The 26,633-nt window shown below is 29.9% G+C and overlaps 3 protein-coding genes and 2 non-coding genes across 7 annotated transcripts; 2 read left to right on the top strand and 3 right to left on the bottom strand.

Annotated features, from left to right (window-relative positions):
- The first annotated feature begins 543 nt into the window (after positions 1 to 543).
- LOC137819893 (U1 spliceosomal RNA) lies at positions 544 to 703 on the top strand. Its single transcript, XR_011082476.1, has one exon. It is a non-coding gene; the product is annotated as a U1 spliceosomal RNA (small nuclear RNA).
- Positions 704 to 796: 93 nt separating this feature from the next.
- Positions 797 to 6,005, bottom strand: LOC137819172 (putative UDP-rhamnose:rhamnosyltransferase 1). 3 transcript variants are annotated; one of them, XR_011082238.2, is made up of 3 exons: positions 4,628 to 5,974; positions 2,916 to 3,241; positions 797 to 1,460 (listed from the first exon to the last, which is right to left on the bottom strand). XR_011082238.2 is itself a non-coding variant. In XM_068622943.2 (2 exons), the coding sequence occupies exons 1-2, from the start codon at positions 5,870 to 5,872 to the stop codon at positions 1,419 to 1,421; spliced, it is 1,287 nt and encodes a 428-aa protein (XP_068479044.1). In that variant the 5' UTR covers positions 5,873 to 6,005; the 3' UTR covers positions 797 to 1,418. The 3 variants fall into 3 exon arrangements, 2 of the variants coding, with proteins under 2 accessions (XP_068479044.1, XP_068479043.1); XM_068622943.2 differs by lacking the exon at positions 2,916 to 3,241 and having other exon boundaries at positions 4,628 to 6,005; XM_068622942.2 differs by lacking the exons at positions 797 to 1,460; positions 2,916 to 3,241 and having other exon boundaries at positions 4,074 to 5,999.
- On the top strand, positions 2,395 to 2,553 carry LOC137819891 (U1 spliceosomal RNA). Its single transcript, XR_011082474.1, has one exon. It is a non-coding gene; the product is annotated as a U1 spliceosomal RNA (small nuclear RNA).
- A 6,562-nt stretch (positions 6,006 to 12,567) lies between the features above and the next one.
- Positions 12,568 to 16,315, bottom strand: LOC137819011 (putative polygalacturonase At3g15720). The gene is made up of 9 exons (XM_090296705.1): positions 16,160 to 16,315; positions 15,859 to 15,993; positions 14,163 to 14,209; positions 13,994 to 14,108; positions 13,699 to 13,906; positions 13,518 to 13,599; positions 13,271 to 13,379; positions 13,012 to 13,116; positions 12,568 to 12,900 (listed from the first exon to the last, which is right to left on the bottom strand). Exons 1-9 carry the CDS (start codon positions 16,304 to 16,306, stop codon positions 12,676 to 12,678), a joined length of 1,173 nt encoding a protein of 390 aa, XP_090152831.1. The 5' UTR covers positions 16,307 to 16,315; the 3' UTR covers positions 12,568 to 12,675.
- Positions 16,316 to 18,874: 2,559 nt separating this feature from the next.
- LOC137813056 (putative polygalacturonase At3g15720) lies at positions 18,875 to 25,814 on the bottom strand. The gene is made up of 8 exons (XM_090296045.1): positions 25,646 to 25,814; positions 25,381 to 25,515; positions 20,909 to 21,076; positions 20,201 to 20,408; positions 20,021 to 20,102; positions 19,776 to 19,884; positions 19,213 to 19,317; positions 18,875 to 19,123 (listed from the first exon to the last, which is right to left on the bottom strand). The coding sequence occupies exons 1-8, from the start codon at positions 25,811 to 25,813 to the stop codon at positions 18,875 to 18,877; spliced, it is 1,224 nt and encodes a 407-aa protein (XP_090152171.1). The 5' UTR covers position 25,814.
- Between the last annotated feature and the right edge of the window lie 819 nt (positions 25,815 to 26,633).

Raw genomic sequence — 26,633 nt, forward strand, 5'->3', positions numbered from 1 at the left:
CCTTTTGTTTCATGCCTCAAATGTTGGGTAATGCTAGGTATGAAGTTACATCAATTTTAGTAATTGCCAATAAACTTTTATAGTTTCAAAATTAGAAAAGAGAGGATAAATTACTTCCAGATAATCAAAGCTTGTTTGACTGTAATTTTTATTTTATTTTAATTATTTTTTAAGATACTAAAATATGGTTATCAAAACAAATAAGTTATAAGGATATCAGACTCAGGAAAAACAAACCTCATAAAAGGCTACATTTATGCAGCAAGGAATTATTCACAGCTGCCACAATGTCTTTTTCCTCAAATTGCTGATTTCTTTAATATGAACAACCATTCTATGGCAGTTCAAGTCAAAATCATTTGGATTTTTATTATATTTCTTAATTGTTGTACTTTATTTTCTCAAATACAAAAGATGTTCTTCCTAAAAGCACTTGCAGTGGCACAGCCATGATATAAAGATTTCCTAAGTCCCACACGGGGAAATCCAATGGAGTTGTAAAGTTTTTGAGCTATAAAATAAATGCTTGTGGCATTTATAAACATACTTACCTGGATGGAGTCAATAGGTGATCAATAAGACCTATGGCTTAGAGCAGTGATCTTCATTGCACTTAGAAGGGGTGCTGTTTTAAGGTCTGTCCAAGTGACAGAGCCTACATCATTATTTGTGGTAGAGGAGACCTGAGTTCGCGCGGTCTCTACTATTCTGAGTTTAACACTTTTGTTAGATTTAAAGCCCTTAATGTTGATATATGATAATAGAGTAATCTGAGTCATTGTTCTTATGTAATGAGTTTTTGTTTATAATTCTCTGGAAAAAGTTACTTATTTGTTGTAGAATCTGATCATATAAAAGTATAGTACAAATAGATAAATACATACCATAAACCTTAACCAATTAGGTATGATCGGTGGAATATGAGAACTTCATTGGATAGCACACACCTTAATACTTCTCTGGTCAAAGCACAATTCACCAGAAAGTGAGAGATATCTAGCCAAAAAGAGAATATTGGTAAGCATACTATTTAACTATGGTTGAACATGTGAAAGAACTTGGACCCAGCAGACACAAAAAAAAGTCCGAACATCTTGTTCAGATTTGAATTGTCATATAGGGTGCAGTGTGTCTCATATGAGTGTTCCATTCCATTTATGTCCGACATGGACAAGGTTCTCCTTTTGCTTCATAGCAGGAGAGCAATTCAACAAAGTAGTTAATCTTGAGAACTCATCATTCAAATCTGTTTCTGGTACAATCTTCTAAAGATTTTTGCACCTTCAAGTTCTGCATGAATCTCCCTCTCAGTCCTATTCCCATGGGGTTGCTTAACAACCACCTTTCTCTGTCACACAACATAGCCGGGTTGGAAACATCTATGTGTTTCAGTGCTTCAACTTCATCAAACTGATTTCTCATGTCAAGTGCCACTTGAGCACATCAGACTGTACAAATACCTGTAACACAATAACAAGCCAGAATTTCAGTCAAAAGCTACACAACAACTGTTAATATCAGTAAAAGAAATATTCAGAACCAAAAATATGAATCTAAAAACTAAAGGAAATAAAGAACCTCAACATTTCTGCAAGTTTTCTAATTTTACACAAGATGAAATGATCAAATTAAAACTAATACATGCATAGTCTTTATGCAAATGACTTTCCAAAAGAACTTGCAGTCACAAAGTCCGATATGGAAATATGCAGTATACTAATAAAGAGTATGAGTGATAAAACAAATGTCTGGCATAAAGTACCGTACTCAGTACTTTTTATTGTTAGTGTTAATTGTGTGCCCTCCTATTTTCAGTTCTTAATGCTTTAGTATTATTTTTATTTAGTGAAGTTGTATTTTGGTGCGTCCTTACCTTACTATTTGTTTTTGGTAATTGAGTTAATCAACCTCAACTTCTGTCTTAGTCCTATTGTTTGGTTCAACAATTTTGTGTTTCATAATTCAAAACAATTACAGTGTGTTGGTATCAGATGCCTGGTTTATTTATTTTGATCATGTTTGGGACCAAACAAGCCATTATGGCTTTCCATACTATATGTTCTTCTGTTGGACGCGAATCCAAACATCTTACCAGACCGTTTGAATTAGTTTCACAATAAAATAATGTCTTTTTTCTCAATATATTTATCCTACAAATTAAGCTTTTCTGTTGATTTCTTTTATATGAGCAGCCATTCTGTGACATTTCAAGTAAAAATCATTTGGCTTAAAAGATAATTTTGATGACATTTGTGTTTTCTTAATGATTGTACTTAAATTTCTCAAATATAAAAGACAGTTATTTCCAGGAGAGCTTACAGTCCCACATCGAGATAAGTAAAAGAGTTGTAAAGTGTATGAGCTATAAAACAAATGCTTATGGTATTGATTATCTTACTTACCTGGATGGAGTCAATGGATGATCCTTAAGGTCCATGGCTTAGGATAACAACTTTCATTGCACTCAGAAAGGGTGTTGTTCTAAGGTCTGTCCAAGTGACAGAGCCTATATCATAATTTGTGTTAGAGGGGTCTGCGTTCGCGCGACCCTAATTATTTTATGTCTAAATTTCATTATCTTCCTTAATTTTTGTTAGTTACGTTCTCTCTTGTCTTATACTGTTGTTTGAACTAGTTCATGTCTTATACTGTTGTTTGAACTAGTTCATGTTATTTGATTGAGTTGATGCTGTCTGTTATATGATTTCTAATGCCATGTTTGGTTCTTTACGTAATCTCCATATTAGTTTGTTTATTGAGCTTATTCCTATTATTTGGTTCCTTACCCATTTTTTTACTTCCATTTTAGTTTGTTCATTGAGCTAAGTTAATTCTGAGTATCGTACTACTGTTGTATTGTGGGAAGGGAAGAGTTATGATTTCCAGATTTGAAACATAGTATTGTTGAAGTGTACCTGCAGGATATGGAGGCATAGCATGTGGATAACCATGTGCAGTAGGGTATGGTGGTGGAAAGTATCCTGAAAGAATAAGCATTAGGGAGGTGGATATGCTCAAGGTGGTGGTGGATATGCAGGTGGATATTCTGGAGGATAGTGACCAAAATAATGAGGATAACCTCCTGGTGGTGGTGGTGGATATGCTGGTGAAGGGTAGGCTGTTGGGGGGATAGTCTCCTGGAGGAGGGTAGGGAGGTTAAGTTGGATACCATAGAAGTGGAAATATACTTCTCTCTCACTTGACTCATCATCATCTTTTCTATTGTTCATGTTGATTCAACCTATGATCAAAAGAATCTCCATTTATGACAAATTATGGTTATGCATGTCAGGTACTAGTGTAATAGTAATATGGATAAAAGATATCTATATTGAATTAAATGTAAACATAAGACCTATAAAGCAATGTTCAAATGCTTGTTTTCAAAGACATCCTATAATACCACTGAGAATATGTTTCTGTTCAATATTCTTTTTGAAACCAAGAACTGAGATTAAGAGGCTGTAGGAGGGTTAATTGTGTATATGGAGAAAGACATGTTGTATATTTATTTTGCTCTGTATGTTTTTTGTATGTACAAATCCATAAAAACCACATTCTACATTGGTTTTTAAGTTAATCAACATAAAAAAGTCTCATTTTTTTTATTAAACTCCTCGCTTGGGGATCAACTCAAAATCTGTAATGCAATAAATAATTTTCAAAACACATTTCTTATAACTAATCGAGTAATGACACTTCTAAAACGATTTACAAAATAGTAGCAAAAAAATTGTTAAATTTATTACAACACCAATTTTTAAAAATATTTGTTTAGGCTAATATTATTAACCAATATCAAAAATGAAAAAACAATAATGATGAGATAGACACTTACACGTGAAAAATATTTATTTGACAATCTTATTTTGTTGTAAATATTAATATTTATTGTAGTTATAAAGTGGAAAGCAATTATGAAAAAATCATAACTATATGACAAAACAGTGACAGTGGTGTTGGACTGCGTCACCACTTTCTATGACACAACAACCACAAGCAAATGCAATGTCAAAACAGTGAAACAATGCACAGAAAGGAGAAAAGTAAGGGAAAAGTGGATGGATACTAAGTTTATAAAAGAATACTCATATACTTACAGATACCACAGATGCAGTTGGTTTCTAAAAGTACCAAGGAACTCAACCAATAAACCCTAGATGAAACTGATACATCAATTACAAATGAACCATATATAACATAAACTCTGCATAACGGATTACTAGAAAAAAAAATACTAAACCAGTTAGTTTTTAAACAAGTGACTAATAAAAACTGATATCTAGGATGTTAGGATCTTAACACATCTATCTACACCTTTTTTTTTTTTCATTAGGAAAAAAGTTAATCCAGAATACAATATCTTCATTGCAGATTTAAGTAATATGAAATCTATGTGAAAAGGTTTATCTGAAAGGAAAGTTTTACATTATGATTTACTAACTATATGAAATTTAAAAGGAGCGCGGGTTGGGATTACTGAGATGCAACAAGAAATGCAAAATCACTTATTTTGTGATAGAATAGAATGGCAGAAAGGCTAATTCTTAATGATAGGCCTATGAGTTTCCATATAATCAACAAACTCATCTGCATATTTTTTCTGCAGTTCTTTGTTCCCAAATACCTTACTCATCTTCTCTGCTTGACTTCTGTAGGTTTTTCCTTCCTCTTCCAACATCACTGATCTCAATGCATTGGCCAAAGACTCCCTGCTGAACTTCCCTTCATCCTCACTTCTCTGTACTTTGATCCCTACCCCTTTCTCCTCCATAAGCCTAGAAACTATAAATTGATCATTTTGAAAGGGCAACATAACAAGTGGACACCCAATTTGAAGACTCTCTATCACTGAACTCCAACCACAGTGAGTGAGGAACCCCCCAATAGACTTGTGTGATAAAATCCTCATCTGTGGGGCCCATGTTCTCCACACCATACCATTTCCTGAGTTATTCACAACCACATCCTGCAACTCAACGCTAGATGTGTTTTGCTTCTTCAGAACCCAAAAAAAGGGAAAACCAGACATTTCTATTCCCATAGTAATTTCAGTGAAGTCTTCATCACTTAGTGTCATTTCAGTTCCAAATGCCACATAAATCACTGACCCTTTTTCCTGTTTGTCTAACCAATTAAGGATGGTGTTCCAGTTTTCATCATTGCTGTCTTCACTGAACTCTAATGAAGGTGGCAACAACCCAACTGGAATCATTGTTTTCCCATGTATACTTTCACACAATTTGAGAGGCTCACCTTCAATCTCCATGCAGCTTCTTAAAGCAAAAACTTGAGCACCATTAGAAATTCTAAGGAGTCGAAAGACGTCTGAAACCCCCGATTCATTTGCCTCATAATGTTCTTTAGGAAAACCTTTGTTCTGCACAGACTTACTTGCTTTTCTAGTATAATCACCTAAAATCAAACACAAACCAGATGCATTAAAAATAGAGAAAAAGATGCATGAGATTCCTAGCTTAGAAGATATTGGCGGCAACCAGTAGGGTGCAAAGTCGTATATTATCCAATGGGCTTTGCATCTCTCCAGAAACTTGGTCAAAGGTTGTTCAAGACCATCAAAAGCCAGCTTGAGATATGGAATGATGTGGTGAGGAATGTCAACAGTGGCCTCTGCATTTTCTGGGAGTTTGTCAACACGGGGCAGTGGGAGTTCTATGAGATCCACCAAAGGTTGCAAGTTTTCAGGCACTTTGGGTAGACGATGGATATTTCTAGGTGTGGAAATGAAAGAAATTTTGTGACCCTTTTGAGCTATGAGTTTTGCAAGCTCAAAAAATGGGAGCATGTGACCAAATGCTAGCCATGGAAACACCACAATGTGAAGCTTCTCTTGCTGCTCCGCCATGGACATGCTTGTGTTTAAGGATGAATGTGTGTGGCTTCTTTATCTCCGGTAATGGTTATTTTTTTTTGTCTCTTGCATGTGACATTTTTCAATCAACGATAACAATTGACTTTTGGGCAACATCGCAACTTGTGGTTCTAAAATTTCGAGGTCTGTATTCATTATGTACTGTTGTTTCACTCAAGTGGGGACCATTTTCATAATCATTTCATTATGTAACTATCACACCTAATTACATATATAATTTGGTGTTATTAAAATTTTCTTATAAATAGATTTTAATTTCAAGAGACTTAATTAAGACTTCTACATTAGAAATTCTCTTAGATAAAAACTTAATATACACTTTGAAAAATAATTTAACATAATAAAATTCACTTAAAATAAGATATCATGAAAAGACTTTAATACTTAACTAATATATAATTTTAATCTTGATAATATTAAAGCGTATCCAAACCATTTTTTTGTCTGTATGCTTTAGATAGGTTTTGAGATTAAAAATTGGGACCATGTTTGGGTGGGAACAGAGAAACGTGTAAGAGCTTTTCAAACTTTAAGTTGGTGGTTGGATGGAGAAAGATATGTATGAGGATATGAGGAAATCAACATGAAATGATATGAGAGAAAAATATAGAAAAAGTGAAAATAATTAGATTAGGATACGTTGGAGTAGATGTTTGAATTTTTTTATTAAAGTTGGTAAGTGATGTGATGATTGTAAGATAATTTTTAATTTTTTTTTAAAAAAAGTAAAATGTAAGTTTCTTATTTTTAATAATATTTGAATGTTTAATATGAAGTATTTTTTTTGTAAATTTTAATTAAATAAAATTTTGTATAGTATATTTTAGTATCGTTAAATATTTTTTTGTTTTTGAAAAAATATGAGTTGTTTATAATTATCTGAAGATGGAAACTTGTCATAAAAACAATTTTTTTTATAAAAAATTAAATTTTAATATTGGACATTATAAAATATGTTTGAAAAATAACTTGAAATAATGAATATAATTAATTATTTTTTAATTAATAAAATAATAATATTACAATTAATTAAAAATAAAAGATAAATTAGTTATTTAAATATGAAATTTGTTTAAATGAAAATATTATTAATCAAACATTTTAGTTAAAATTATAATAACACATTCAAAACACAATCATTGTCATTGATGATGTTCAATCTGATTAATTTTATCTTCCAATCGCTCTATCCTTTGATCAACCATATCAAAATGTGTATCGAACATATTCAATTTTGAGTTGACCTCAAGCCTCATGGTTATCATAATTTCCTAGATATTTTGAATCTTGTCCCAAATTTGGACTAACATTGGCACGTCATGTGGGATTGAGAGTTGATGTTGACTGCCTTCAACATGGTCTTCTGGTAATGGCAGGCCTTCGTCATCTTGTTCATCAGGCCTACCATGTTGCCAAACACCATTTACATGGAAGATATTCGACTTCTTCATGATTTTCTTCCTGAAATAGTTCGTGTTATCAAAATGTCATACAAAAGAGGCATGTTGTTGTCCCAACATTTGATCACGTGTTTAATGATATAATGAGGTCAATTAATTAATGAATTACTTTTGATGCAACATAACATGAAAATATCGTCATGTAACAATTGAGAGAAATTGCTCCCTTAAAGACACAACAAGTACACAAATGTGTAATGAAGTAGTTTGTCATTCATAGTTAAACTACCTATCTTAATGACATTTTGACCATTAACCTCATCCTTTGTTATGGTTAATAGTGCCACTTGACAATTATAATGTAGTTGCTCGGGATGATATCAAGAGTTAACATATAACCTTGATAATTAACCACGTTTAACAAATCTATAAGTTTTGTTATAATCTTGTTTGGGCTAATTTCAGTATCAGAATACCCTTTATTATCACCAGCTTCATATTTGAAAAAAAACTCAGGTAATCATAACAATTATTTTCAAATAAAATAATTGTTTTACCACTCATTGGGCTGCCTTTGTTTACTACATACTTGACTCATAACTCTTACTTGCCAACAAAAAAAATGTTAATTCTCTCACTTCTAAAGTCAAAAGAAAAAGACCTTTCTATTTTACTCTTGAATTCATTTAGATACTTTTCAAACTTATGTGATTAGAAGGTTATTTTACATTACATTCTAAACTTATGTGATTTGAATTTGAATTTAAATTTGATGTAAATTTCCAAAATTTCTAAATCTAAACGTATGTGATTTTAATTTATATTTAAATTTGATGTAAATTCTAAATTTTTTAAAATATCAACTTATAGGATTTTAATTTCAATTTACATTGTAAATGTTAAAAATTTATAAATATAAACTTATGTGATTTTAATTTTAAATTTGATGTAAATTCCAATTTTTTTATATCTAAACTTAAACATAAACATAATTGTACAAAGTATAAACTACTTGTTTGATAATTCTAATGGATGTAGAAGGGTATATAATTTCGCCAAGCAAAGTGAGAAAGAAATTAAAAAATCATTTCGAAATAAGAAAATGTTATTTAACACTATTATTTTCATTGAATTGCTTACCTACAATCATAATAATGTATTATGTAATATAATTATTTTGTCAATCGACTTGTAATATAATGCATGCTCCCGTTAAATCAACTCACCCTTTAAATGATTTGATATAAGAAAATGTTATTTAACACTATAATTTTCATCGAATTGGTTACATACAATCATAACACGCTATAAGGAAATCATGAAATAGAAACCAAATTTTAGAAACAAAAAATAATTAGTTGCAATAGTAATTAAATTAGAAACCATTTTAGAAACTAAAAAAAAAATTGGTTTCTAAATTAGTTTATATTATTGTTAAATAGTTTCTAAATTGGTATCAAATTAACAACCAAGGTTTTTTCTACCAAATTTAGAAACTAAATAATTGGTAGTTAAAACCTTGGTGGCTAATTATATACCAATTTAGAAACTATTTAATAATAGAAACTAATTTAGAAATCATTTTTTTTTAGTTTCTAAAATGGTCTCTAATTCTAAAAAATTGTTTTTATTTCATGATTTTCTTGTATTTCTTGTAGTGATAATGTATGATGTAATATAATTAATTTTGTTAATCGAATTGTAATATAATGCAGACTCTCCATTATTAGATTAACTTACTCTTTAAAGGATTGGAAAATAATTAGTATATTTATTTATTACTTCATATTATTAAAATGTATTATGGTAGGATCAAATTTGAACAACAAATTTTAATATGCACTTGATTAGAGATAACTTATATGAGAGATGTAGTGCATTGGACATTGATCTCGACGTGGTTGATGTATTGAGTGTTCGATTAGTAACCAATTGTTGTCAACTTAACTTCAAAGTGCAGTTCATGTTTTAATCATGTATCTTTTATTCGACGTGTATTCTTATGTTGGCTAATAATTTCATGATGAATATGCAGAATAATGGATTGAGAATAGATGTATGATATTCTTGATTCTTAAAGAAGATTGAGACATCGTTCATATATGAAGTCCATGAATTTTTTCATTACCAACTGGAGCACAAACCCACAGGATGTCAATGACTTTATAAAATAAAATATAGGTCTGACGGGAGCATCAAATTATATAAGGCACGTTTAGTTGCCAAAGTCTACACACAAGTTGAAGGAATTAACTATATTGCGACTTTTTCTCCTACTGCTAAATTTACGACATTACGTTGTATTTTGACTATTGAAACTGCTAAAAATTGGTTCACCTACCAACTTGATGTAAAAAATGCATTTTTGTATGATGACCTTCATGAAACTGTTTACATGGAGTTTCCTCTAGGATTTCGCCGATAGGGGGAAAATCTGATTTATATGCTTCATAAGTCCTTGTACGGATTAAAACAAGCATCCAAACCTGGTTTGCTACTTTCTCTAAGGTTATTCAAAATGCATGATATACTCAATCAAAAACATATTATTCTTTATTTACCAAGACTGTTGGATAATCCTTCACAACTGTCTTGCTCTATGTCGATGATATACCTTTAACATGAATTGATGATAACGAATTCAAGCATCTCAAGGTATTTTTGTTCCAGCTTTCGAATCAAGGATCTTGGCACCTTAAAATATTTTATGGGAATTAATTTTCTCGGTCTTAACATGACATTTTGGACGAAACAAGTCTAACTGGGGTAAAATCAGAGGAGTTCCACATGGAGAAAAATTTAAAACTCACTCTTACTGATGGTGATTTATTACATGACCCAACAAAATATTGCAGGTTAATTGGAAGGCTCATTTACCTCACTATCATAAGGCCATATATTGTCTACTCAGTTAGAACTTTAAACCAGTTTATGCAAGAGCCTCACAAGCACACTAGGATTCAACATTACGTATTCTTAAGTACATCAAGGGGACACTCGAGGAAGGATTATTACTTCCCTCAGATAATGATCTTAAGATGAAAGCCTATTGCGATTCAAATTGGAGAGGATGTCGTACTACTCGAAGACCAATCAGCGGCTATTGCATTTTCCTGGGAAATTCATTGGTATCTTGAAAGTCTAAGAAACAAACCAACGTGTCAAGGTCATCTGTTGAAGCAGAATATCGGGCCATGACAAATGCTTTTCTGGAGCTAACATGGTTATGTTATATCCTACGATACCTCCAAGTTCCAATTAGCATGCCTACACCTTTGTATTGTGATAACCCAGAAACACTCCCTATTGCAACAAATCTTGTATTTCACAAGTATACGAAGCATATTGAGATAAACTGTCACATCGTACAGGAAAAGTTGCAGGTTGGGATGATAAGTCCATCGCATGTCTCTTCACATTATTAGTTAGTAGATATATTTACTAAGCCTCTCGAAAAAGATCAATTCGTGACTTTGCGAAACAAGTTGCGAGTTCATGATATTTACTCACCAACTTGAGGGAGAGTATTGGAATTATTATATTTTTCATATAGATGTATATAGAAAGTGTATAATGTATATTACGTGGTAAAAACAAGGCAATTATTTGGTATAATTATTGATAAATAGGCATAACATATGGAGTAACACATTATATGAAACATATCTGTCCAATCTAATTGTATATAAACAGTAGGCATGCGTTGAGTGAATATACATAAATATTATTTCCATAATATTTCATACATGTATGGTGGCTTTGGACATGAGTACGGGAGTTACACTCGATAATGTATTTTAATTTTAAAGATTACGATCTCATTTATGCGTGTTTTTATATTGAATTTGAAAAAATGATATTCTCAAACTTTGCCCCTTGTGTCATATAAAAAATTACATTGGTTTCACTAAAAAATTATATAGTGTCGACTAAGCTCATACTACTTTATTTATCTTATTATTTATTTAAGTTAGAGTCGATTAACTTATAACATTAATATAATATATTTTTAATATTTATTAAAGTTAGTGTTTACTAATCTTGACACTAATTTATATGTTATAAATTCGTGTACCTTCATAATAATGATAGGAATCATAATTAAAAATTTAAAAATAATAAATCTTTTCACTCACAATTTTTCTCTCTCACTTTCTATATAATTCTACTCAGACTTGTCTCCTTCACCTGTACTAATCTCCTTCATTCACTCCAATCTCTTTTATTCACACTTATATTCTTCATCCACACTCATTTTTCTCATCCATACACATCTTCTTCATCCACACTCATCTTTTTCATTCATTCACATTTCCTTCATCCACATTTTTCTCCTCATCTCCATCTCTTTAATTCACTACAATTCGTTATTCTACTATTTTTTTTGTATTTTATATTTTTTAAGATGAAGGCATTGACAAGATAATTTTTTTAAACTAGTGTCATTAATATTGATCTAACTGATGGAAATTAAATTAATATGGAAACTAGATCAACTTAAATAAACTTTAAAATAAAAACCTATAAATTTAAATATTAGTGGACCCTGCATGGAGTCAATATTCAAAAGTTCACCTTATATTAATGTTAATAAATTAACGTCTACGATATTTTAAAATTCGTTCTATCTACGATGAAAATATAATGTTATTGACTAGTTATAGTATCATCTTTTATTTATGAACTCACTCTAACCAAACTTGACTTGACAATTCATTTTTCTTGATCTGCTTATATTTGTTAATCTTTTAATGGATAATATTTGGATTACACTGATAAGCGAGATTTGGAAGCATAAGAATAACCATTTGTTTAAGGGCGGGGTGATTGACCATTCTAAAGTTTTTTCATTAACACAATTAAAGGTTTGGTCTTGGATTTTTTCAAAGTTGTCTTCAGCGGGTTTTTCCTTCTCTGCTTAGAACCAAATGTATGTATGCTCTCGATTAAAAAGGTTCTTAGGGTGGCGGGACTACTTCTAGTGGTTTTGAGGGGAGTTAGCTTTAGAGACAGTTAGGGATGGTAGAGTTTTTTAATTGATTTTGTTAATGTTGATAGTTGGAGGTTTCTTGTGGGAATTGTTATGGTTGAAGAGAATAGATTTAGTTTCTATATCGTTAAGTGGAACACATTTATTTATTTTTTATTGTTAATAAAAAAAATTCTTGTACTCTTTTTATCGATGTTAAATATCTATATTTTTAAAAGTCTTTCCTACTCATGTAAAAACTCTTGTTCCTTGTTTATTAGGGTTGACCAATATATTATTAGGAATTTGTAAAATGAAAAAGGACATAAAATAAAATAAATAACATGACAGAATAAAATAAAAGATCTACCCTATACTACACTTTGCTTATGCATCTATGAAGGTAACATAACTCATGACAATAAATAACACTTTGGAACTGTGTCTGTAGCTGTTCCATGAGCATTATTGCAAGAACAAGAAGCTGGTTTTCCTGGTAGAGAAGAAACAATGTGAATATGATCCAACACAATGTCGAAACAACCTGATGAGGAGCAATTCAGGTTAATAGCATTCTTCTTTGCTGATGTTCCACTGAATCCACGGAATATCACATCACTCACATTCAATGCTCCACTCTAAGTATATGCCAAACATGAAATTCAACCTTAATACGGGCAAAAAACTTATATATATATATATATAGATATAGATATAGATATATAATATAATATAAAGTTAAGGAATACCATTGGTATTCTGCTCTCATAGTACTGGTCTATGATTATTGGGTTCTGAGCTTGTATTACTGTGATGTTCTCAAAAATGATGTTTCTTGCATAACCTGATCCACCCTGCAAAATATGATTATAGCAGAAAATTAAACAGCTAAATATGCAAAGACCTTTCACACTTATATATGTTTTTTAATGAGAGGTTATGATTCAAAAAAACTCATGAACATATATGAAAAAGAAAAATCTAAGAAACAAGTGATGAATTACTTACTGGGACTGTCTTAATCCTTGCTCCATTTTCAGTGTTTGTGAAGGTGCAATTTTTGACATAAACCTCTTCCACTGTGTCATAAGCTTTGTTTCTACCCAGGCTGCCAATGCTGATTAACTTGTTCATGTTAATTGTTAAATTTGAGAGTAAAAAACATATTAATTAATGAAGGAAACATTTTGCAGTTTGATGTGAGGTGCAAGTGTGTGATAACTCCATCAAATTTATCACTAAACCCTAAACAAACCTTATTCCATGGCCTGGTCCACAAGCAATTCCAGTAGCATTGATGTGAGAGGAGCCACCACTGATGGCAATACAATCATCACCTTTTCAGAATCAGAGTTGAACAAGTTGTAATCATTTTGAAACCATGCAACATTGAAATTTGATTCATGCACATAAAATGGAACACATGGTTGGTTTACCACAGTGCATGGTGGAATCTTGAATCAAGATGTTTTTGGAAGCTAAAATGTCAATTCCATCAGTGTTGGGGCTGTCACCAGGAGAATGAATGCTGATATTAGAAAATGTTGCATTCTCACAACTATTCATCCTTATGTGAGCTTTTGGGCTGTTACTGATGTTCAGATTACTAACAGTAAGATCATTGCAGAATCTGAATCTTAGAATCTGCATCAACCCACATGAAAAGTTTAGTTTTGAATGTGAATAAATAGAAGAAAATTAATGAAGAAAGTTTAGATAGAATGGTGAAACCGTTGGTCTTTCACAATTTCTGCAATCCCACCAAGAAGAACCAAAGCCATCGATTGATCCTCCAGTTCCATCAAGTGAGAGACGGCTAACGTTTGAGATTACAATGAGATTGAACCTTTGATCTGTGAGATCTTGTTCTGGGTCTTGGATTGGGTCTAGCATTCCCAACACTTTTAACCATTCATTCTTCACAGGTGCAACTATGCTCCCTTGAAGCTGCAAGAAAGAACATATATTGTACCAAGATAAATTTAAATATATGTTTCATATCAGAAACAAATTTGGGGTATTTTTTTTTTCATGTTTTTATACAAATAGATAAATTTTTAAAACATTACAAAAATAAGGAAGTCGTGCTTTTGAATTCTTTTTTTTTTTATAATTTTTCTAACTGAAGTTTTGCTTGGATACAATTAATGATTTTTTTGAAGTGAAGTTGTGTTTTAGAAGCATGATTTCTGATTTTTTTTTAATATTTTTTTGTTTTTCAATTTTATTATTTTATTAATAAAATATTAAGTTGATTAATTACTTAAAGTGATTAAGTATTTGTTTAAACTATAAATTATCTAAATTATATTCAATTACAAAAAATGAAATACACATTTTCAAAAATTAATTAATTAATTACTTAAGCTTGTTAATTTTTTTTTTTAAATTATAATAATAAATTTTCTATAATAAGAAAAAACAAAATTTCAATGAATATATAATAATGGTATATAAATTAAACTTATGAAGTAAACGCATGTTGAATATTTTATGTTATTTTAAAAAAAAAAAATTTAATTATTTATAATTAAATATAATTTAGATATACCATTTTTAAATATATTTTTATAATTAAATATATTTAAATTTATTATTTAAGTATACCATTTTATATATTTAATAAAAATAAAAAAATAAAATGTCATTGAGTATATAATATTGATATACACCCTAAACTTAAGAAATAAATGCATTTTTAATATTTTTAAGTTATTAATTTTTCAAATGTAAGTTTAATTATTTATAATTAAATATAATTTAGAGAGTTTATTATTATAATTTAAATAAATATGTAGTAATTTTAATTAATTAATTCATTTTTTTTTATAATTATATATTTAATAATTTGTAATTGAATATAATTTAGATAAGTTATTATTACAATTTTAAAAATATTTAATTATTTTAAGTAATTAATTAATTTATTATTGTAATTTAAAAAAGCATTTAATAATAAAATTAAAAACCAAAAAAATATTACAAAATAAAAAAAATTGAAAAAAGGGAAAAAAATCCAAAAATCAGAAGTCGTGCTTAAATTAAAAAAAAATAAAAATTGTGCTTAAAAGCACGATTATAACTAAAAAAAAAAATATAATTAAAAATTATTTTTAAAAGTACGACTTACTTATACTTATTTGAAAATTTACTCATTTATGTAAAAACAAGAAAAATTATTCCAACTCTTTAAATTTCTCCATTAAATAACAAAGACTTCAAAGAGAAGCATTGCCTAGTTTTTGTAATAAAAATATTATAAATATTTATTTGTTTGATTTGTCTAATGTATTTTAGTTTAGTGATCATAAGTTTTTCTTCTTTTATTTTTCATACGAGCAATAATAGATTGACATTCTTAGGAGGTAACATTCAACGTTTACTTAATAATCAAATATATTATTATTATTATTAGTTTTTATAAAAATTATATTAATTTTTATTAAAAAAAATATAATATTTTTAGTTGTAAAGTGAAAATGTGAAAAGATAAACTAGTGTGAAAAGATTTTTTTTTCTTTTATACATTGTATAACTTTGCATGTCACCTTGGTAAAATAATTGTTTTCTTTAACCATGAATTGCAAATGTTTTACCTGAATATTAATACTTGTGGCAATGCAAGGACCACTTAGGGTTATGCTTTTTATCAAGAACACTCCATTTGGTGGTATAACTAGAGTTGGTGTATCTTGTGATCCACATATGTCTTTCCATGCTCTTAGAAAAGCCTACAAAAATTCAAAATCAGAAAAAATTATCTCAATATTTGTCAAATATCAAATGTGTACCAAGACATCAACCACAAATTTTTCCTTAAATTAAAGTGCCATTTCTCACCAAGTATAAAATTAATTAAATTTAGACATAGAAAGAAAAAAGCACAGAAAAAAATACCCCAGAATCATCATATTTGCCATCACCATAAGCACCATAGTCTTTCACATTATAAGTTTTGTTTTGGGTTCTCGCATTATTCCACCTCACACACAAACATGGTGAAACAAAACCAAGAATCAAAAGAAAAGTGATTAGTGTTTGCATGTTTGATAAGAGTGGACTAATGCATAATTAGGGAAAGGAGAGGTGTTGGGGTTTAATTAAATAGAACTTTGCATCAGAAAAACTGTGGGAGAAAAAAGGGGTAAAAAAAACTAGAAACCATATTTTAAATGTTTTCAATGGTAAATAAAATTTATAGTAAACATGTGTAACTTAACTTCCAATAATATTAATTTTTCCAAATATTAATTATATATTATGTTTAATTTATATAAACTTGTGATACTTACTTTATATGTTGCACTTGATAAATTAAATAAGTATTGTTTTCTATTTAAGTGAAATATATATTAATAAAGTGAGTTTAATTAAATAGAACTTTGCATCAGAAAAACTGTGGGAGAAAAAGGGGTAAAAAAACTAGAAACTATATGTTAAATGTTTTCAATGGTAAATAAAATTTATAGTAAATATGTGTAACTTAACTTCCAATAATATTAATTTTGCCAAATATTAATTATATATTATGTTTAATTTATATAAGCTTGTGACACTTACTTTATATGTTGCACTTGATAAATTAAATAAGTATTTTTTTCTATTTAAGTGAAATATATATTAATAAAGTGAGTTTATAGTTATGATATTATAATTATTAAATTTTATTTAATAATACAGTTTTCTTATATATAAATTTATATGAAAAATACACATTTAGTAGTTTATTTAATACTAATATTGCTTATTTTAAGTAATTACTGTATAATACATATAATTAATAAATATATGTTTAGTACAATTATTTATTTTAACTATTATATTTTAAGAGATGAAAATAAATATTATATTTAATACATATAATACACAATTATAATTATTATTGTTATTGTTATATAATACATTTCATAAACATACTCAATATTAAAACTTGATCTTTATATATTAAGTACAATAATAACATTAAACCTTACATATCTTTGGTTTCATTCATTACAAAGAGTTGACTTTTTTTTAATTGATATTATAATGTGAATTTTATTAGTGGTTTATGTGTTTAATGAAAATTAATTAAACTAAAATTAGTACTTTAAAAAATATTTCTACATTCTTAATACAAATTTCATTTATTTATTATGTTGATATGAAATTTAGAAAATAAATTAGTGCTTTTAAAGTTTTATAGAGATCAAGATTAAATCATTTTAAACAATATGAAAACTCTAAGATAAAATAAAAAAATATTTTATAGGGATAAAATCAAAACACTGTTGAAATAAGCAATTAAAATAAACTTTTGAAACTTACTAAAAATTAAAAAAAAATCTGTTATTTTATTGAAATTTTAGAATAAAGTTTTGGAATTTAATTAACGTTAAAAAAGTCTCCGTTATTTTGAGGTTTTAGAATAAACCTTTAAAATTTAACGAAAGTTAAAATAAACTTTCATTATTTTGTTGATATTTTAAAACAAATTTTTAAAATTTAACGAAAGTTAAAAAATTCTAGATAATTTTGTGAAGATTTTAAGATAATTATTGAAATTTTAAATGTTAAAAAAATCTCTATTAAATTAATTAAATCAATTCAAGTTATATTAACCTCCTCTAAATAATTTCCGTTAAAAATTATATATTTTTTTGTTATAGTATCATCTAGTTTATCCATATGCTTGGAAACACAATTTGCTGTGGTTTTTTCCAAAAAAAACATATATGAATCGTTCACAAAAATGCGTGTTAAATTATGAAGCTTCCAGCTATTTTTGTTGCAATTATCTTGGGTGCAACTTTACTTTGGAAATATGCTTTTTTTTCTTGTTTGCATGACTATTCACATCTGATAGGCAATACTACATTTATAATTTTTTGGCTGCTAGAGACACTCATTTTATTAAATGTTTGAATTTTTGGAAATTATGCAAAACTTATAACACATTTACTATAACACTACAAGAAAATTATGAAATAAAAATTAATTCTATAGACAAAAAATAATTAGTTGTATTAGTGATTAAATTAGAGAATATTTTAGAGACTAATTTTTTTTTTAGTTTCTAAATTAGTTTCTATTATTGTTAAATAATTTCTAAATTGATTCTAATTAGCTACCAAAATTTTAACTACCAATTATTTATATTCTAAATTTAGTAGCAAAAACCTTGGTAGCTAATTATATATCAATTTAGAAACCATTTAACAATAATATAAACTAATTTAGAAACCAAAAGTTTTTAGTTTCTAAAATGGTTTATAATTTAATCACTATACCAATTAATTATTTTTTGTCTCTAAATTTAGTTTCTATTTCATAATTTTCTTGTAGTGTAACAGAGTTCAAACATTCCTACAATACTTCATATTTATTTATTTATTGTTGAATAAAAAAAAATATACATTTTGTAAGAAAAAAAAATTTTACTCGAATCACAAGATCAATATATATCATCAAAATCTATATGAATATTATAACTCAAATTTAAGATACAAGTTTTAGAACATCCTTTCTCAGTCGACCAATGATTCTAAGTTCCTAAGATAAACACAAAATAATTATGGAAGGAGAAATAAACTCATACCTCTTATAGTAGTTTTCATAAAAGAAGATATCGTACTACACATTACTTTGCCTATATATGTATGACGATAAAGAACAATTTGGATTGGTAGATGTAACAGTTCCATGAGCATTGTTGCAAGAACAAGAAACTGGTTTTCCTGACTGAGAGGAGACAATGTCAATATCATCCAGTACAATGTTGAAACAACCAGGTACTGAGCAATTCAAGGTAATTGCGTCAGCAGTTGCAGATGTTCCATTAAATCCACGGAATGTCACATCACTCACGTTCAATGCTTTAGTCTAAGTACCCCAAATTTAAACATGCAACATTAATAAGCAATAAGTTGAAATCCCAAAGATATAACACAAGCATAAAGTTAAGAGTATACCGTTGAATTTTTCTTGGGGTAGTACTGGTCTATAATTATTGGGTTCTTAACCTCCATTAATGTGATGTCCTCAAAAGTGATGTTTCTTGCATAACCTGATCCACCCTGCAAAACATTCCACACTTTATAAAATGAATTTTAAGCTTAACTCAACTCTATAAAACTGGTTCAAGGTAAGGTTTGTACTCATCTATATATAATGAAATGTCTTAGTCTCTAGTTGATGTGTGATTTCCAACACACCTCATAACATATTATGGGTGGTCCGATAACGGTCCAATAGCGGGTGGTCCGATAACGGTCTGATAGCGGGTGGTCCGATAACAGTCCGATAGCGGGTGGTCCGATAGCGGATGATCCGATAACTCGTTAAGATAGACTCGAAATGATTTTGATACCATATTACGAATGAGACTTTAAGCATAACTCGACCCCATAAAACTGGTTCGGTGAGGCTTGCACCCACTTATATACAATGAAATGTCCTACTCTCTAGTCGATGTTAGATCTCCAACATATGTTTTTTTTAAGAATAAAGAATAACATGAAATGAAAATAGTTACCGGTGCTGTCTTGATTCTTGCTCCATTTGTAGTGTTGGTGAAGCTGCAATTTCTTACGTAAACCTCTTCCACTGTTTCATAAGATTCGTCTCTACCCAGGCTTCCAATGCTGATAAATTTGTTCATGTTAATGATGAATGAGGTTTGTTGAATTTGAGAGTGACAAAAGATACTGACTGAACATTTACAGTGTGATCCCATGTGCAAGTGTGTGATAATTCCATCAAATATTTACATAAACAAACCTTATTCCATGGCCTGGTCCACAAGCAATTCCAGTAGCATTGATGTGAGAGGAGCCACCACTGATGGCGATACAATCATCACCTTTTCAGAATCACAGTTGAACAAGTTGTGATCATTTTAAAACCATGCAACGTTGAAATTTGATTCATGCACATAAAATGGAAACATGGTTGGTTTACCACAGTGTATGCTGGAATCTTGAATCAAGATATTTTTGGAAGTGAAAATGTCAATTCCATCAGTGTTGAAGCTGTCACCAGGAGAATGAATGGTGATATTAGAGAATGTGGCATTCTCACAGTTATTTATCCTTATGTGAGCTTTTGGGCTGTTAGTGATGTTCAGATTACTAACAGTAAGATCATTACAAAATTTGAATCTAAGAATCTGCATCAACCACATGCAAAATTTAGTCTTTAACATATGTACAGAATATAACTTCAAAATATAACATGTTACGTTCCAACTTGCAATTTATCACTTCATATAGATATTTTTGAACTAAAGTACGTAAATGGGATAATTTTTTAAATTTTTATTATTTGGAAAAAAAAATTACGAAATTAGATTAAGTTGTAGGAGATCAAAATAATTTTAAACTAAAATTCGTGTTATCTACACAATTTTATTTAATTGGGTTACTTAACTAAAATTGTGTTATCTATGTAGAAATTTGCTTAATTAATGTAATTAAATAAAGTTATTCAAAAAACCACATAAATTTTAACTTAAAATCGTTTTGATTTTCCACAATTTAACCTAATTTCGTAAAAAAAATATCAAATCAGTAATAAAAGTTTTAAATTGTCATATTTACTTACTTTAACCTAGGATCAAATGTATTGTGTTTCATTGTAAAAACAAAGGTTATGATAGAACAGTCAAACCGTTGGTCGTCCACAACTTATGCATTCCCACCAAGAAGAACCATTGCCCTCGATTGATCCTCCACTTCCATCAATTGAGAGACCATTTAGGTTTGAGAATAGAATCAAATTACTTGTCATAACTTTTTCCCATTCATCCTTGCTAGGTGCAACTATTTTCCCTTCAAGCTGCAAGATATTTTGTAGCCACATAATTTTAGATATAGGTTTCATAGCCATAAATACATTTCTTTGAACATAAATGTTGTTTGAAAATTTTGTTTAATGATTATGAAATAGAGAATTTTTTTTAAGCAACTATTTGAAATGTCTCCTTAGCATTACTAATTAATTTCTGCTGAAAAAAGAAGCAATTCTTCAACAAGTCAACAAGTGATACAACTTATAGATTCCTCCAAAATTAAACAAACTAAATGAACAAATAAACTAAACTCAGCTAAATAGAGATTAAGAAGAATCAATATTTTGTAATTGTAATTTTACTTCAAAGGAAATCAATATATAACCTAAATTGTATCTTTTAACTAAGAATCTCTCATGTTATACAATTTAGCCTATGTAATTTTGTTTCATTCAAGTAATTACAGTTCTTTCTTGAGATGCAAGTGTTACAAAACCTTCTTTATTGTTAATTTCGTCCATTAACTCATTGTTAAAGAATATTATTCAGAAGATTTTAACAATAATGGGTCATCTGATTGTCTTTATACGATGATATCAAAGTTGCTTGCAAATAGGCTGATATTTGTTTTAACAAATGTAATTGATGTCAAAAATATACTTTTCTCAGAGCATAGGATTTTATTATATAGTGTTGTCGTGACTAATGAGACGATTGAGGATGGAAAATGGAGTCAAAACCAAGGTGTTATTATTAAAGTAGACTTTGAGAAAGTATACAATAAATGTGACTCCTTAAACTACATGATGTTAAGTTTAAGATTTTCTAATACCAGGATCTCTTAAATTAATAGTTGTTTAAGCTCAACTTCTCTCTCAATATTAGTAAATGACAACCCTATTAATGAGTTTAGACCCTCTAGAGGGCTTAGAGAAGGTGACCCTCTATCGACTTTTTTGTTTCTTATAGTGGCAGAGGTACTGGTAGGGGTTGTGAGACAGATCAAAGCTAAGAGTGTTCTTAATGGTATTAGTGTAGGGGCAAAGAAGGATTCTTGTTGCATTCTTACAATTCGCGGAGGATACCTTTTTTTTTTTCCAGTGAGGCTAATGCAAGTAGTATTTTGGCAGTTAAGAGCATGCTTACGTGAAAGTTGGTAGGCTTGTTGAGTTGCGTATTTTGCAATTTGCAGACGACACACTTCTTATGTGTGAAGATAACTTTCAAAATGTGCTTACAATCAAAGCTATTCTTAGCTGTTATGAGCTTGCATTTGGTTTAAAAATCAATTTTCACAAATCTAAAATAGCAACTCTAAACATTGAAAGAACTTCTTTTGATTGCTATGCAAGGTTATTGAGCTGGGTATGGTTGTTGGTGGTAACCCTAGGAAAGGCCAATTCTGGGAACATATAATGAACAAGATTAGGATTAAACTAATTTCTTAGAGGGGGAATTTTTATCTTTTGCAGGAAGAGTATGCCTAATTAAATCGGTGTAATCATCTATCCCTCTATTTTATTTTTCTGTCTTCAAATCCCCTAATTCGATATATAAAAATTTGATTAGTATTCAAAGAAGATTTTTCTGGGGCTGGGGGAAGGACAGGAGAATAATCTCATGGGTTAGTTGGAAAACCTGTGCAGAGTAAGGGAGGGGGGAGGACTAGGGATCAAGGATATTCGTTGTTTTAACTACGCGATGTTGGCCAAGTGGAAATGGAGGCTCCAAGGAGAAGAGAGAGGGATTAGAGATTATACAGCCTAAGTATGGAAGTGGGATAGGACAGTCTCCTATTCCTATAAAATATCAATCATGGTGGTCGAGAGACCTTACCAAGGTGTGTGGTGAGGAAAGTTCGTCGGGGTGGTTCCGTAAAGAAATTGTTTGGAAGATTGGTGTTGGGGACAAGGTGAGATTTTGGGAGGACTCTTGGTTTAATAATAACAGCCTAAAGTCAGTCTACCTTATGCTTTATTCTTTGTCAGTAGATCAAGGGCTAAAGGTGGAAGAGGTTGGTAATTGGGCTGACTCGATGTGGGTTTGGAACTTAAGATGGAGACGTACTGGATTCAAATGGGAAATGGCTTTACAGGATGAATTGTTAAGATCTTTGGCCAGTGTTAAACTAGATAGGGAGGTAAAGGATTGAATGACTTGGAAAGGCGGGGAATTCTCAGTTAAAAATGCATATGACTGTGTTGCTAAGAGTGACCTTTGTAATAAGAGTGAATTTTTTGAACTCCTCTGGATGTCTAGAGCGTTTCCAAATGTCCAAATTACAGCGTGGAGGTCTTATTGGATGGATTACCGACAAGGCTAAACCTATCAAGAAGAGGTGTAGGGATCATCACATCTGTCTGTGCTCTTTGTCAAAAGTGGCCAGAATCCTCTCAACACTTGTTCTTGGATTGTGAGTACGCACTACAAGTATGAAACTGGTGCTATTGATGGATTGGAATTATGTTTGTACAACATAAGAGTACTATTGACCACTTCGAGAGTTTTTTCTTGGTTCAGTTAAAATTTAAACAAAATATTATGTGGAAAGGTGTTTGGACAATTATAGTTTGGAGTATCTGGGATCAGAGGAATAAAATTGTCTTTAAGCAATGTAGAGTTGATACGGAGGAAGTATTTCATATGGCTCAACTTAAAACATGGTTATGGCTGAGGTATAGGTTGAAGTCATTTAGCTATTCTTTTTCTGATTGGCTTTTGCATCCTATCTTGTGTATCAAAAGTTGATAGTAGATGGTAAGCGTTGAAAGGAAGTGGTAGAATTAGAGGTAAAGGTAAGTAGGTAAGTTTTGGCAGGGTTGTAAGGTTTTGTTGGTGGGATGGGAGTAGTGTGATTTAGAATCAGGGATAAGTTCTTAGCTCTGCAATCTTATTTTAATCCCATAGAGATACTAATATCTTAGCTACTTCCTAGGAAAGGTTTGTTTTTGTGGAACAGGGTATCTGGTTCGACTTGCGAGAGCGGTGCAGAATGGGGGTTCAGGTTGAATACCTGTGCTGGAAGGAGTGGGATACAATTAAGGAACAATCCACAAAAAGAGTGTGATGGACTAGACAGGTGTGCAGGAGGTGACTGTGCAGGAAGGAGTTGAGCTGAATTGAGGTCGAAGGTTACGCGAAGGTGTTGGCAGAGTCGGAGGTGTTTAGGCAAGCTTTAACGATAATTGTAGGCATTAGATAACAAGAGATTCATGAAGGAAATCTAATGAGCATGTTGCAAGTCTCTTTGAGATTCATGAAAGTTATCTATAGTTGGGCTTATCTATGCTCTTTTTTTATTGTAAAAGATGTAAACTTGTTTGTTCTGGTTTTGAGGTTTTGTTTGTTGCATGGTTGGTGGTGCTGGTTTTTAATTGTAAAACAACAATTGTTAGTCTAGCTAGAAGGTATCTTGCTAGTGGTTTTATTGGATTTATGCATTGTATAAAAGTTGGAACACCCCTTAAGTGTCTCCTTTAAATTAATTTATTTTTCACTGATAAAAAAAAAAGAAGATACTTAGATGCTTTTGAGATGACGTCCGATTTGAGGGTTAACTTTAGTAAGACAAAAATTGAAGGTTTAGGAGTTAACCAACTACAAAACTACAACTAGACTTGTTCTCTAACCTTTTGAATGGCAAGATTATGATCATTCCCTTTAAATATTTTGGTTTGTTGGTTGGAGGAAATCACAAAAAATCTGGTTTTTGGGAAACGTGTTAGAAAAGTTTAGGAAAAAACTAATTTCTTAAAAAGAGAAACATTTATCATTTGCAAGAAGGATTTGCTTGGTTAAGAGAGTTCTCCTTTTCTTATATTATACGTCTTTCTCTAAATGAAATTTCTTTAATGATGAAGTTTGAAGGAGTGAATAAAGGAACCAAAAAATGAAGGCAATGAAGGAAATAAGAGGTTACAATTCCGTGGGGAACATATCATCAATGCTGCTAAGAACATCAAAAATTTTCAATGCATAGTATTTCACACCTACTTATGCTTTGCATATATATTTTTCTTCCATTTAAAATTTAATATTTTTTGTCGATTTTTTTTAAAATTTTTTAATGTTAATTGAAACTAAATTAAATATATTTGTGATTTAGTATTCTTCATTGGCTTGATGTGCTAACTCTGTTTTATATTCTCCATATCCTTCTTAAGAATTGCGAGAAAAGTTAAAACATTTTTTGAGAGAGAAAAAAATTCAAAATTAAAAAAAATATATACACACTACAAGAAAAATATCACATATTTATAACAATAAAATTAAAATTCATTGCAATCAAAGAAAATTATTTTATACCACTATTTTTTTAAAGTAAATCAATCCAAAATTAAAGATGTTGTACCTTAATATTAACATTTGTGGCATTGCAAGGACCATTGAGGGCTATGCCTTTCAGCAAGAATACTCCATTTTGTGGTATAAGAAGAGTTGGTGTCCCTTGTGTTCCACATGTGTCTTTCCATGCACTCACAAAAGCCTACATCAATCCAAAACACATAGATTTATACAAAAAATTATCAAATAAAAGTGGCATTTCTCATATAAATAAGACGAAATTAAGACAAAGAAAAAGAAAAAGAAAAAAAAAGTTCATGGAAAACAAGTACCCCAGAATCATTTAATTTGCCATCACCATGAGCACCATAATCTATCACATTATAAGTTTTGTTTTGGGTTCTAACACTCCACCTCACACACAAACATGGTGGAACAAAACCAAGAATAAAAAGACAAGTGATTAATCTTTGCATGTTTGATAAGAGTGAGATTGGCATAAGTTGAAGAGTGGGCTTGGAATTGAATTAGGTATTGTAATTTAATTAAATAGAACTTTGCATAAAAAATAAGAACATACATTAAATATGTTTTTAATGAGAGGGAAATCAATTAATAATAGTTATTGATTATATTTTTAAATATGTAATTTATTACTTTTTTTTATCAGCATGTAATTTATTACTTATGTTTACTAAAATGTGATATAATGTTTGTACATTATAATTATTAACTTTCATATTTATTGATATGTAGCTTTATTCATACAATTTATTAATATATTCATCGTGAAAATTAAATATTATTTATCATATTTATTATATATGATATAAATTGTCCTTTTATACTTTTATTGAAATCCTTTAAATTAATAGGTAGCCACAAAGATAAATCTGAAAAGACGAGGGATTCAAATTGAGAATAATATTTGCAGCTTATGCAGGCGATCAGAGGAGTCAACAAATCATATTTTCTTCAGTTGCATGGTTGTTTGGAGAATTTGGAACCTATGTTATGACTGATTAGGATTGAATTCAGTAGATCTTATTGTTCCCGAGTTACATTTTGAACATTTCAAAATTTTGGATGCACCTAATTCAGTTAATCTTATTATGGGTAATATTTGGATAGATTTGGTCACCGAGATTTGGAGACACAAGAATAATTGTTTGTTTAAAGGAGGAGTGGTCGATCATACCGAAGTATTTTCTTTGGCACAGGTCAAGGTTTGGTCCTGGATCAATTTAAAGATACCATCAATGAGTTTCTTCTGAATGGTGTCTAGAACCCCTGATATGTATGTACTCGATTTAATAATGG

This window comes from Phaseolus vulgaris, chromosome 10 (assembly GCF_051622355.1).
Source record: "Phaseolus vulgaris cultivar YP4 chromosome 10, ASM5162235v1, whole genome shotgun sequence".
Taxonomy (NCBI): domain Eukaryota; kingdom Viridiplantae; phylum Streptophyta; class Magnoliopsida; order Fabales; family Fabaceae; genus Phaseolus; species Phaseolus vulgaris.

Coding starts and splice junctions, on each gene's coding strand:
- LOC137819172 (XM_068622942.2), bottom strand. CDS start 5,872: ATGTCCATGGCGGAGCAGCAAGAGAAGCTTCACATTGTGGTGTTTCCA.
- LOC137819011 (XM_090296705.1), bottom strand. CDS start 16,306: ATGCAAACACTAATCACTTTTCTTTTGATTCTTGGTTTTGTTTCACCA. Junction 14,210..15,858: donor CCACAAGTATTAATATTCAG/GTAAAACATTTG, acceptor TCTTTCTTGCAG/CTTCAAGGGAGCATAGTTGC. Junction 13,907..13,993: donor GAAATTGTGAAAGACCAACG/GTTTCACCATTC, acceptor GGGTTGATGCAG/ATTCTAAGATTCAGATTCTG.
- LOC137813056 (XM_090296045.1), bottom strand. CDS start 25,813: ATGCCAATCTCACTCTTATCAAACATGCAAAGATTAATCACTTGTCTT. Junction 25,516..25,645: donor GCAAATTAAATGATTCTGGG/GTACTTGTTTTC, acceptor GGATTGATGTAG/GCTTTTGTGAGTGCATGGAA. Junction 19,318..19,775: donor CAAGAATCAAGACAGCACCG/GTAACTATTTTC, acceptor AATGTTTTGCAG/GGTGGATCAGGTTATGCAAG.